This window comes from Parasteatoda tepidariorum, chromosome 1, assembly GCF_043381705.1.
Source record: "Parasteatoda tepidariorum isolate YZ-2023 chromosome 1, CAS_Ptep_4.0, whole genome shotgun sequence".
NCBI classification, from domain to species: domain Eukaryota; kingdom Metazoa; phylum Arthropoda; class Arachnida; order Araneae; family Theridiidae; genus Parasteatoda; species Parasteatoda tepidariorum.
Window position 1 is genome coordinate 46,079,517 of NC_092204.1, and position 12,476 is coordinate 46,091,992.

The window sequence follows — 12,476 nt, forward strand, 5'->3', positions numbered from 1 at the left end:
GCAAATTTTAAAAGTTATAAAAAAAATTAGCAGACAATTTTGTTTAATTTCTAATGTTGAGGTTAATCAATTTAATTTTTATACAGTCATTAATCATAATTGTAATATAAACTTACAATGCTTGAATGTTTACTGAACAATAACGCACAGTTAACTAGAGCTCCAAAATTCTTATGATTCCAAGGCTGAACTGGCAATTCCTTTTGCTTTAAAAAAATGAACATAAAAAAGTTCAAAATTTATACAATTAAATACAAACATGACAAAATCATATATATTAACATTTATTTTAATAAATTTATTATAGATTTATTTCATCTTGATTTCAAAATAATAAAAATAATAATAATATAAAAATGTATGAACTGAACAATTTAGATGCATTTATTTTTAAATAGTTCTTTAACAATGTTTTGGAACATAGAATAAAAGCACAGACAGAATAAAGCACAATGCATTGCATCTCTATTATTATTTGTTAAGACATAAGTATTTGGTCAAAATAAATTTAACCATACAACTTTCAAATTAAAGCAACACATAATATTTTAAAAACTATTTGACTACAAATAGAAATTAGTGAACGAAATGGGTTACAGGTGGAATAGAGCAAAACTCTCTACCTATGGCAACACTTTCCATGTTTTCACCTTTAGTGGAGAGTCACAGAAGAAGAAAGTATGATAGTTTTTCTCTTGATTTTCAAATAGATTAAAATATTGTAAGTTATAAAACTATATGGAACTGAAAACTACATTAAACATAGTTCTAAAAGAAAGCATCATGGAAATTTTAAAAAAGATGTGTTTCATATGGCTTTATTAGGAATTCAATCCAGAAAATTTGACAGCTCACTGCATCACAAAGGAGCAGAAAAATAACAAAGAAACAATTCAATAATTTAGTTAAAGTGAACAAAAAACAAACAAACATTTGAATCAATATACATTTCAACAATATAAAATTTTAAACACTAACATGAAAAAGGTAAAGTTAGTGACATTTCATGAGAGTTCTTGCGTCCCCATACAATTCAGTGACATTCCCACTTTTCAGGGAGTTCCTATCTAGTCCCTTGCACAGCAAGCGGTGATCAATGAAAAAAGATTTTTAACAATTAAATACGAAAAAAAGAAAAGGAAAAATATTGTAGTACATTCCTATACAACTGAAAAGAGAAGGAGAGGGAAGGGAGACGGGCTAAAGACATGGAACCGGTCTTCTTCCCAGATGGTGTATTTGAGCAATGTGATCACCTATACTGGATGTTCCAAAAATGTCTGATCATTCAAAAAACAAATTAAAAAAAGGCAGAATAAGACAAAAATGTACAGTTTGCTGCATTCAGCTTAGAAAACCATGATTTTATTTACACTGAGTATCAATATTAGTTACATTAATCATTAGCAGATGGTGTTGCTAACTGTGGGTGAAATTGCAGCAACTGGAAAAATATAATACATCACTTGGAATTCAGAATAAAACATTTTATAATTTATCCAGTCAGTAATGCCAGCTGCTGACAAACTTCATATTTGATTTTGAAACTCGATGGCAGTAAATTTCTAGCTGCCATAGGGGAATGTAATGTAACATTCATTTTTCCTTTCATTAATTGAATTTTGAAATCACCGAACCCCCCAATAACAGAAATATACCATAACAGAAAGAGTAAAACTGCAGCTGAAAAAAAAGAAAAAAAAAGAAAAAGGTTACAAGAGAGTTTAAAAATAAATTAAAATTTATTTGATATAATTCATAAGTTAATAATATATATATGTACTTACTTTGAAGTAAATCAGAACTTGTATTAAACTGAGGAAGATTTTACTAAGAAGTTTAAGAAAATTGTGCTTTTGTTCTTGCAGTGGGTCATATGCACTAGAAAATAAACAAATTAAAATTGAAGAGTGAAATCAAATCTCAAAAATTTATGAAAAAGATGAACATTTAAAATTAGCAAAAATTATAGCTGAATAAATGCTCCTTAGGGTAATAAAAGAGAAATATAATTACCCTGTACATATTTAATGAAAGATTAAAATAAATATAAAAATGTCTAAATATTTTAAAAGCTTTAATTTCCATACCAAGTCAAAAAAGTTGCAGTTGATTGAAAAAAAATATCTACATCAAATATAGCTTGCAATTCTTGCTTATCATTTGGAGTCATCTAGAGTATAAAATAAGTCACAATTTGAGAATTTTGATAACATGACAACAATGTTAAAATGACAGAAAAAGAAAAAATAAACAATCTGAATTGAAAATCATGTTATTTTAATTCATGATAGTATTGGAAAAAGGTTTAAAAAATTTAGCACTAATTCAGCATAGTGCTGAATTGGTAAAAAATTTTAAACATATTAACCAAGAAACTTTTTCCAACATGCCTAGAAAAATAAATATCATAAAAGGAAATAAAATGCATGTTAAAATAAAACCACTTTATTCACAAAAAAAAAAAAAAAAAAAATCATTTCCTTTGTAACATTATTTAAAAAGAAATGTGAAGCAGAATTAAAATTTATATTAATTTGCAATAATAGTGTGATCCACATTCTCATGCAAGACTTTAATAATAATATGACTCACTCCCAAACATTGTTTCACTATGTAATTAACTGAAAGAAGTTGAATTGTTCTTTATCAAAGCATGCAGGTCTAATAATGTACAAGACCATCTGACGGAGATATGGCCTTAAATGTAACATCATTAAATCTTGTTACAAAAATAAAATGTTTACTTTTTAGGTATTCAGTTGTTGCATTCAAAAATATTTTTTATTGCGCGGTCACTTGAATGATTCCTATGTTATTTCAGAAAAGTGTTTTTATACTGCGTAACAAAAAAAGAAAATAATTACAGTGATCACAATGTTCAGGTGGCATAACGAAAAAGCATATATTTTCTTACAAGAGGTCACCAGCTTAAAATCATTGGTCGAGGTATTTTTGTTGCTCCCTATTTTGAACTTGACCCTCAATTTACAGCATTTTTTATTAGTTTATTTATTACTTTTTAAACTTTTGTATTTTTGATTTTTTGAAGCAGGCAATACAATGTTTGCTAGTGATAATGAAAACTATCTACTTCATAATACATAAAGAGTAATTGCGACAATCAGCACACATTCTAAATTTTTTGCTAAAATATCTGTAGCATGTATCTGTTTAAAATCAAAAAAATTTTTTAAAAAGCATTTTAAAATTATGTTGATCCTAATTTATACACATTTCTTCCTCTGAGCAATTCTGAAGAAAAATGTTTAACAAAATAAATTTAAACAATGCAAACAAAATAAATTTAGTAACAAATTACGTTTTTGTATCTGCTGTTGTTAAATGACATAGTTTAATTTCTTCATAGATAAAAATTTTACTTGCTAAATGAAGTACACATCTAACAATTGTTTAAAACCTGTAGTACTCTTAGAGATTATTTAATTCTTTACCAATAAAATTGTAGAAAGAAGTTATTTTAATGGAACTCCCTTACTATGCATTTTCAGTTCCTTGAATTAAACCAAAGAACTGCTTGAAATTAGAAAGAAAGAAAAATCAAGAGGTTGCATTAAACATGCAGTTCTTTCTGAAATAACTTCAAACTTTAGTTCTTTACTGGTAAAACTGTAAAGGAGACTCATTTTAATTAGACTCCCTTACTATGCATTTCTAGTTCCTTGATATAAACCAGATAACTAATTGGAAAAAAAAGAGGACAAATAAAAACTATAAAACTAGAATTCCAGTTGACAGGAAGTTTGAACCTAACATGTCATTAAGAATGCAAACTAATCTATACAGTGTAATTTAACCGATTTATGTTTATCTTAATTGAGAAAACAAGCAACAATATAGCAAAAAATTAAGAAATGAAGCTATATCTTAAAAACGCAAATTAGTTAAAATAATAATGATACCATAAAATAATTAAATCACATTAGATAATATTTTTTTAAATAATATTTAAAAGCCTTTCACTTTTACCTGAGTTTCCACAATATTTAATAAACATAAGGCAGCTTTATTTTGAAAATCAGGATCTGCAAACAAGATACACAGCTCATAGAATCCTATTTCTTGGATAAATACGTCAATCGGAAATATATCAGTGAATTGAGTAAAAGTGTCGAGAGCAAGACTCGAAAGTCTGAAATTTGAAAGACTCTAAAAAAAAAGAGAGAAAAAAAACATAAATGGGAGAGAGACACAAGATAAAAAATTTCTTTTGCAAGTACAACTATAATGTGAAGGAATACTTAGACACATACATGCTTAGACGATTATTAGGGGTGGTATTAACAGCTCAAATCACAAACGCAATCATTTTTCCGAGATGATCAATTTAATTCAAATTTATATTTTCTGCAAAGAGTGTTGTTACTGCTTAGAAATGAAGAAGTAATTATTATATTTTAACACAGAAGAGATGTCCTAAGTTTGAAAGAAGTAAATGCTAACTTTAATTAATAAAACTTTCATTTGGAAAAATTTTATTGTTCAAAAATTATAATAATGCAATTGAGAATACTTTTTCTAATGGTTTAGGGGCAGTACGTTTAAAAATATTATAACTGATCCTCTTATTTAGTCCTACATATAATTTTTCTTTATTGTCCTACAAATTATTATATTTCAAACATTAATAATTTAAAACTCTGAAGTTATAATCATATTTCCGTGAGCTCCCAAAAGGTGACAAACCTAAGGTTGGGAAAAAAAGGTCTATAATATGATCGGCAATGTAATGCAGCAGCAAAAACTTCATGTTAATAATGGTTATATTACAATAAACATATACAAATTTTAATTATATGAATAGTAGCAACTATAAATGGACTTCAGTAAGTAATTAAGCTATTAATTCTTTTTAATAATTTTTTTTTTCAGTGGTGCAAGTGGCAAAACATGCTTTGGGAGAGCTTTGGAGAATAAAAAAGAAATTTTGTAGCAAAATGCAGTACTACGTTTTGGAACAGATTTAAATAAGAAGCTGTTATAGGTTACAAATTCAGCTTTTATTAAAAACAAGAACTTCATAAAACTTGAAGTTATAATTATTTAATTTTAAACTGTGGAAAAATGATAAAAAGGAACTGTGCTTGCGTGAACTGTGGAGATGTCACAAATTTTTTTCACATCTAAGATCTGAACTTTCAATCTAAGTTTGTATATCATACTTGTTTCTTTAGCGCACCAAATAGTCTTGGAACTGTAAGTACAATTTCAGAAAAGAAAATCATATATTTTAAACAAAAAGCTAAATAAAAATGAAAGTCGATTTGTACTTTCTTTCAAATTTGTGACATCTCCACAGTTCTATTACAGGGACTAACACTTCATAAATACTTCACTTTCGCTGAACAATAATTACACTTTTGGATAAGTAAGTTATTTAATAGCGTACTTATGACAACCCCAAAATGCAAATTAAACATACAGAAAATTCAAAAAGCACTGCAAATTTAAAAATCTGAAAATTTAATAAAAAAAAAGTTTGGCAGAAAATACAAATAAAAATTGACTTCATGCTGTTTGCAAAACAATTATATTGACAAAATTATCTTGTTAGTGATATCACAGACATTAACAGTATATAGATATTTTAATTTTTCATAAATAAACATATTAGTCTTTCTTCATAATTAAATCAGTAAGATAATAATGATAAAATATTAATATTTATATTTACAGACAATATAATAAAAAAAATAAATTAAAAGTGTTTGACATTTTTCGAGAAAATATAAAATTTTGTCCCTGCATCAAGTAATGGAACATAAAAACAAAAGTATAACATTTTATCATTTATCAGAGCTAATTTTTTTTCACATCATAAGTCCTTTTTCGATAAGACAAATATTAAAAACAGGTAAAGTTTGTGAAAAATAATTCAAGCAGTAATAAAATTAAGATATAAGGCTTAAGCTGAAAAAAGAAACTATGTATATTGTAGTTTAAAAGCAGGAAATACAAAGCTTCCAAATATAACATGATGTAATATAATATAACATACTATATATAATAATCATATATAACGTAATTATCAAATATAACATAATCATAAAAAAAGTATGTATCAAAATTAATAATTATAATTACAATTTTTTTTTTAAAGAACTGAATTAAATAAAGAAATTGCTTACTTGATCTGAATTTGGATCCATACGTTTCTAGAAGAAATAAAAACAATACTTTATAAACAGTTCAACTTATACATAGAATAATATAGTACTACAAAGAGATATCTACTAGGTACAATACACACTAATCAAGCAGAAAATTGATAAAGAACGATCGATATAGATATTGATAAGAATGAAAATAAAGCAAAATTTTGATTTTTAATTTCTAGAATGGGAAAAAAACTAGTAAAAATAAAATGACATTTAATAAGCGTACCCAACCATATTAAAAAGGTAATGTAGATGCCCATTTTTTTCTTATGAACAAATAAGATAAAATTTTATTTACAGTAAACATGATTATATTTTTTAATGAATTTAACAAGAATTTAAAATTGTAGTAAAATTATCTTCTAAATTGATTGTGGTTGTACGAAAGATTAACCTTCGAGAAATCATAAAATTGTATTTTTCTTTAATTTCTTTTAATTAAATAAGATGCAAAAAAAAAATATTTTTCTTTTTTAAAATTTCAAATAAAAATCCATTTTGAAAATTTAAAGGCAGAGTACAACAATTTAAATATTTATAATAGAAACAAATTACATATTTATAATAGTAACAAATTACATATTTATAATAGTAACAAATTACATATTTTTAACAGAAACAAATTACATATTTAAAATACATACATATTTCTGATATTTGTACTTGTGATCTTGCAAACTGTAAAATGTTTACTTGCATAGTGAAAATTTTAAAATAGTTGTTAACATTTTTCTCCTCTATAAAATGAAAACAATGTCCTTCAGTTAAGAAATTTATAAATCTTTCTTAATTGAAAGTCATCACTATTATTTTTTAAAAAAAATTTATTTCATCATCTAATTTTTACATTTCTGAATAAATTTTTGTTTTGCATTTTTCTCAGAAATATTCTGATTATAGATTATTTCGTCTAATGCTTTTGCCATTTTAATCCGGCACCACTGTGATTTGACTTTATTTTATTGCTAAAATTACATTAAAGCTACAGTAATAGGCAATTGCCATTTGTCTTGGATTACTTCTATAGTTTATTGAATATATCTATATTTTTAAATTATAGAGTTTTCATATTATATTTGGCTGTAAATTGCAGGCATTAGAGTTGTATTTAACATAAACTCTAACACTCCTATAATAATATTGTACACTTATAATAATGAAAAACAGATAGATTTGTATCAAACTTTTTCAGGTATCAATCCATTTGCTAATTGTTTGTTTTAAATAGACAAAACTTGCAAAAAAAATATTTGATTGAATAAGAAATTAAGAGTTACATAATCAGCTATATTATACATTTATTAGAACAGAGAATAAAAAAATAAATAAACAAAAGATATTCAGTATTTCAGAAAAAATAATTTCCTTAATAAAATAAGTATAGTATGCTAACAACTGTTTACATTTAAACTACAACAAAACATTTGTCAGAATTGTAACCCTGCATGTTCTGTCTTAAATTGTCTTTGGCAGTTGAGTTAAATTGATTTCCTTCCTTTTTAGAACATGTTAGGAAGGTTCAATAAAATAAGATAGCCTATAAAGAAAGCAATCGAATAAAAAAAAATACAGTTATAAGGACTACCTGAATCAAAAACTTGTCATAATTATCAACAAAAGTGCTCCAAAAAAATTTTAGTAGCTTATTCACTTCAGAACATATTGCTTTTCGGATATCCTTACGTCTTTTATCCGCAAAATTTTGCAAGTGTACAGTGTCTTCAATCAATCTCAGAAATACTAGTAAAACAAGCTCAGTCTGTTTATCCTGTAGATAGAAATATAAATAAGTGAAAAAAAAAAGAAAATTAAATTCATAAGAGGATATAAATTAAATATATAAATTAGCAATTAATATAATAAATAAATTAATTTATAAATTAATCAATATAAAAAATATATTGATTAAATTAATATTATTTATAGGCCATGGAAACTGTTGATGTTTGATGATTAAAAATTTTTTTTAAAGATATTATTCTGAAATTAATATTTAGTAAATATTTTAATTATTATAAAAGCTGCTCCAGGTATCTGAATTAGCCAAAAAATATCCTTAAAATTTATATAATAAAGTCATACCTTAAATTTACTTTTCTAATTTTAATATACCCTTAAAAACATTAAGTTATATACGATAACATACCTTATATATGTATAGACACATATATTTTTAGAAGAACCAACAAATCCTGGTCGCTTAAAATAATGTATCTGGAATATAACATTTTAATTATGCACAAATGAACTTGTTCACAATGAACCCAAATTAAACCAGATACAGAGTTTAATGAGAAAATTATTTATTAATAAACCAATGAGTTTCACCACTAATATAATCCCCCCCACTCTGATGATTGCCAAATCCTAATGAAAATCGTTCAAATTTATATGGCTCGCTTTGCAAACTAAGTTTTCTGTTTGCGACAAAATTGATTCTGTTTCAAATGTGTTCTAAGCAGGAGTGCAAATGACGTCTTTGCGGTAATAAGTCTTATTCACAGAACAATGACAAAGAAAGTGATGATAAGACAGTTCAGCCTTTGTACTCTACAGAAATAAAAAAAATTATTAAAATATTTTATTTACAATTTATACCAAATTGTAAATAGAGTACTTTATTTTTTATTTTATTTCTGTATAAGCTTACGCAATTTTTTCCCAGACCCAACTTTTTACAAGCACATGGTTATAATGAAAAAATATTGCATCCCTTTGTGCTCGTTATGAGCAAGTTCCACCGTTTTCACTTCATATACATTGATGTTTACTATAATCAATAAATTTTACACATTTACAAGCAATTAAACGAACAGGAAAATTTGATAATAAATGTAGTCAATACCTAAAGTTTTAAATTCATACAAAAAAAACAAAAAATCACAAAAATTTATACCTAATAAAAGATAAAAAGGAATGATATTTTAAAAAATATAAAATTTTTATCCTAATTTTAGAACACTAACAAGTTACAAAGTAAAACAGTTGAGCAAAACTATACATACTCCTAATTTACATAGTTGATCAAGTTCATCTAAAAGAGCAGGCCACTGTTGGGGCCATTCTCGCTTGATTATTTCCACAATGATTCTGCTCCAAGCATCTTTAACAAAAATCTTTTCTCCTGTGATGCTTGTAGAATCCTTTAAAAAAAACAAGGCCGTACTTAAAAATAGTGGCATGAATTAGTAAAATTTGAAATACATAAAAACATTTGAAAAAAATATTTCTAAGAATCAAATTACTTTAGTTAATTATGAGCAACATTAAAATTAACAAACAAAAAAACTGCCTATCAAGGAGATTCAAAAGATTAAATTTTTTAGATACAGTGCCCGCCGTTTATTAAAATCACTTTCGTTTTATGCTCTTTTGATTTTATTAAGCGGCTGATTTTATTAAGAGGTGATTCAGCATTTGAAAAAAAAAAAATCACATTTTTAAAATATATTCTAAATGCACACACTTCAAAAGCTGAAATAATGACAACATTAATGCTTTATTCAACTAATTTAATTATTTTAATAAAGTAAAACCCTATATAAGATTAAATTTACAAAACTTTTGCAAAAAACCGATCAATGGTTGCTTGAGTTGCACTATTTAAAATTAACTTTTCAACATCATTTGAGAGTTTATAGAAGTTTTTATNGTGTTCCTTTATACGCAAAACAAAAATTAAAAAATTTAATTTTTGAATTTTCTGATATTTTTAGCATAACATTGAAAACAATCGGTAAATGCACTCTCGAAGCCCCTCCAATAGAAATCACCAATTCCACACCCATTCAGTGTCGACCATTTCCAGTACCAATTGCATTACGTGAAAATGTTCGTAAACAAATATCTGATTTAGAAGATGCCGGAATTATAGAAAAATCAAAAAGTCGGTATTCATTTCCGCTCATTTTGGTTAAAAAGAAAACAGCAGGTGAATATCGTTTGGTCGTAGATTATCGTAAACTCAACGAGATAACTGTTTCTTCTACTTATAAATTACCCCTTATTTCAGACATTTTAAATTCATTACGAGGAGCAAATTATTTTAATACGTTGGACGCTAATGCTTCATTTCATCAAATAAAACTTTGTGAAAACGATAAGGCTTTAACTGCTTTTACCAGTCCCTACGGAAATTATCATTTTTTAAATAATAAAATGTTACTAGTTAAAAGTAATACTTCTATTTATCCTTTATTTAAAATTATTCAAAAACGCCACAAGTATTCAAAAGCGCCACAATATTAACATACTCAGACAAGNAACTTGTGAAAATTAAAAAATCAACACTACATGTACACAATATTATTTTATTTAGTATTTTACCAAGTACTCAGCATACATTTAGCATATTGAAATCTCAGTCAGATTTTTAATATTAACATACTAAGACAAGTTTTGATGTTGTACTCAGTTAATACTGAGCAGTTGTAAAAATTAAATATCGCTAAGTATAAATAAAGACGGAAATTTTTAGCAATGAAAAAAAGAAATATATATTCAAACATAATTTTATTGCATGCAATCATTTACTACTACTTAACTCATAAAAAAAAAGAAAATTGTACTACAAAGTTTTAAAAGGCATGGAGGAAAATTTTAAAATTTGCCTTTAAAAAAAATGTATTTTGTGAAACTACCGTTTGATTCAAAGTAGAATTTGTGAAAGTACCGTTTGATCGAACAATGAATTTGTGAAGGTACCACTATTAGTAAATTTGCCCTGGACAGACCCCTATTATAACATATATAATTTACTTTATATTATCCATTACCATCATATTATTAAAATGCTAAGTAAGACAGAATAATCAAATATTTCCAAAATGATTTAACTCCTCATCTAAACAAAATTTTAAAAAATAATAAATTAAACAATGTTTTATAGTATAATTCACTTCTTTGAATTTTGGTGATGACGTAAATACAAGACAATTGATATTGAAATTAAACATGCTTATGCAAAATTAATAAATTAAATAAAACTATGCAAAATTATTATTCATTGCAGTAAATTGTAAAGAGAGGTGGTGATAAGCACTATTCCATGTAGGAGTAACAATAGTAAATTGGCAAAACTTACTTCAAAAGCAACAGGAATTGAAATTTCTAAAACGAAGATAATATGCTCATGCTCATATAAATTTCGAAAAATATTTGAAGACTTGATAATAAATCTTAATTATCATTGAAAAAAAACTTAAAACATTATTATGATGATGTTCATAAGTATTTATGAGTGACAGCATATTATCATAAAGCATGTTTGGCTAATTCCAGTAATTGTATTATAAAAAAGAAAAATTCTGAACCAAACATCTTCAAATAGCTATCTAACTAAATTAACTATTTATTATTTCCTTTATCCTAACTATCTATTATTTCCTTTTTTAAGAAATAATAAGCGCAATGTATGAATTTGTGGTTATAAGCAAATTTAGTTATTAAAACTTACTTTATATAATGGTCAATCAGCTGGAGACCAATATGACGTATGGTAGGTTCCTCGTGATTTGATAGAAAAAATCCGCACTTCGCACATAATTGGGAATTATCCTTGAAATCATCAAGCATCTAAAAAGAAATAAACAAACATTTAAACTAGTTTCATAAAGCACCTAAAACTCTAATAATAAACAAATATTAGTAGATTTACACGATGAGCAGCTGTACGAGAGTTATGATCAATTACTGGATTCAATATTGTTTTCACGAGATTAACTATTTCGGCGGAAGCTTTTATAATATCTGAATCCATACTTTTTAATCATGCAACTATTATTATTTTACTTAAATAAATATTGAAATGTAAGTTGGTACTCGTGAAAAAAATACCGGCTTTTGTTTATTTACTTAGGAATACGACATGGTTAAAGTTAAAAGAACAAAACTTCAAACTTCAGTATACACTATGATACATTCAGACCGACACACACTCGAGTAAGTTTGGGAGCGCATTCACACACTGGGAGAAAATTACGTTTCGTGATCTATCAAGGCATCAAATGAATTTTAAACTAGGAAACTGAAAAAAAAATGTAAATAAAAAAGGAGAGCAGGAGGAGGCGCCACTTTTAGTGTTAAAAAACAGCTAGATTTTGGTTTTTATATTTAAATAAACGGTTCAGTTCCTGAGTTGCGACAATCTGAGCTAAAAATAAAAACGTGGTTGCCAATTATTTCGGTCTCGCAGTGGACTGATAGTTAAGACATGGTTCCCAGCCGATCACCGAAGTCAAGCATCACTGGCTGCGGTCAGTGTGCGGGTGGGTGACCACTTGGATTAGTCTGCGTAGT

The 12,476-nt window shown here is 26.2% G+C and overlaps 1 protein-coding gene across 1 annotated transcript in view; it reads right to left on the bottom strand.

The window, feature by feature from the left end:
• LOC107436738 (exportin-5-like protein Ranbp21) overlaps nt 1-10,523 on the bottom strand; it is a 43,213-nt gene extending 32,690 nt beyond the window's left edge. Inside the window, exons 1-8 of the mRNA XM_043051958.2 lie at nt 10,506-10,523; nt 9,185-9,322; nt 7,765-7,947; nt 6,150-6,176; nt 3,991-4,170; nt 2,091-2,173; nt 1,788-1,881; nt 117-206 (exon numbers count right to left, since the gene is read on the bottom strand). Of these exons, the coding sequence (XP_042907892.1) occupies nt 117-206; nt 1,788-1,881; nt 2,091-2,173; nt 3,991-4,170; nt 6,150-6,176; nt 7,765-7,947; nt 9,185-9,322; nt 10,506-10,523 (813 nt within the window). The remainder of the gene's footprint in view (nt 1-116; nt 207-1,787; nt 1,882-2,090; nt 2,174-3,990; nt 4,171-6,149; nt 6,177-7,764; nt 7,948-9,184; nt 9,323-10,505) is intronic.
• Between the last annotated feature and the right edge of the window lie 1,953 nt (nt 10,524-12,476).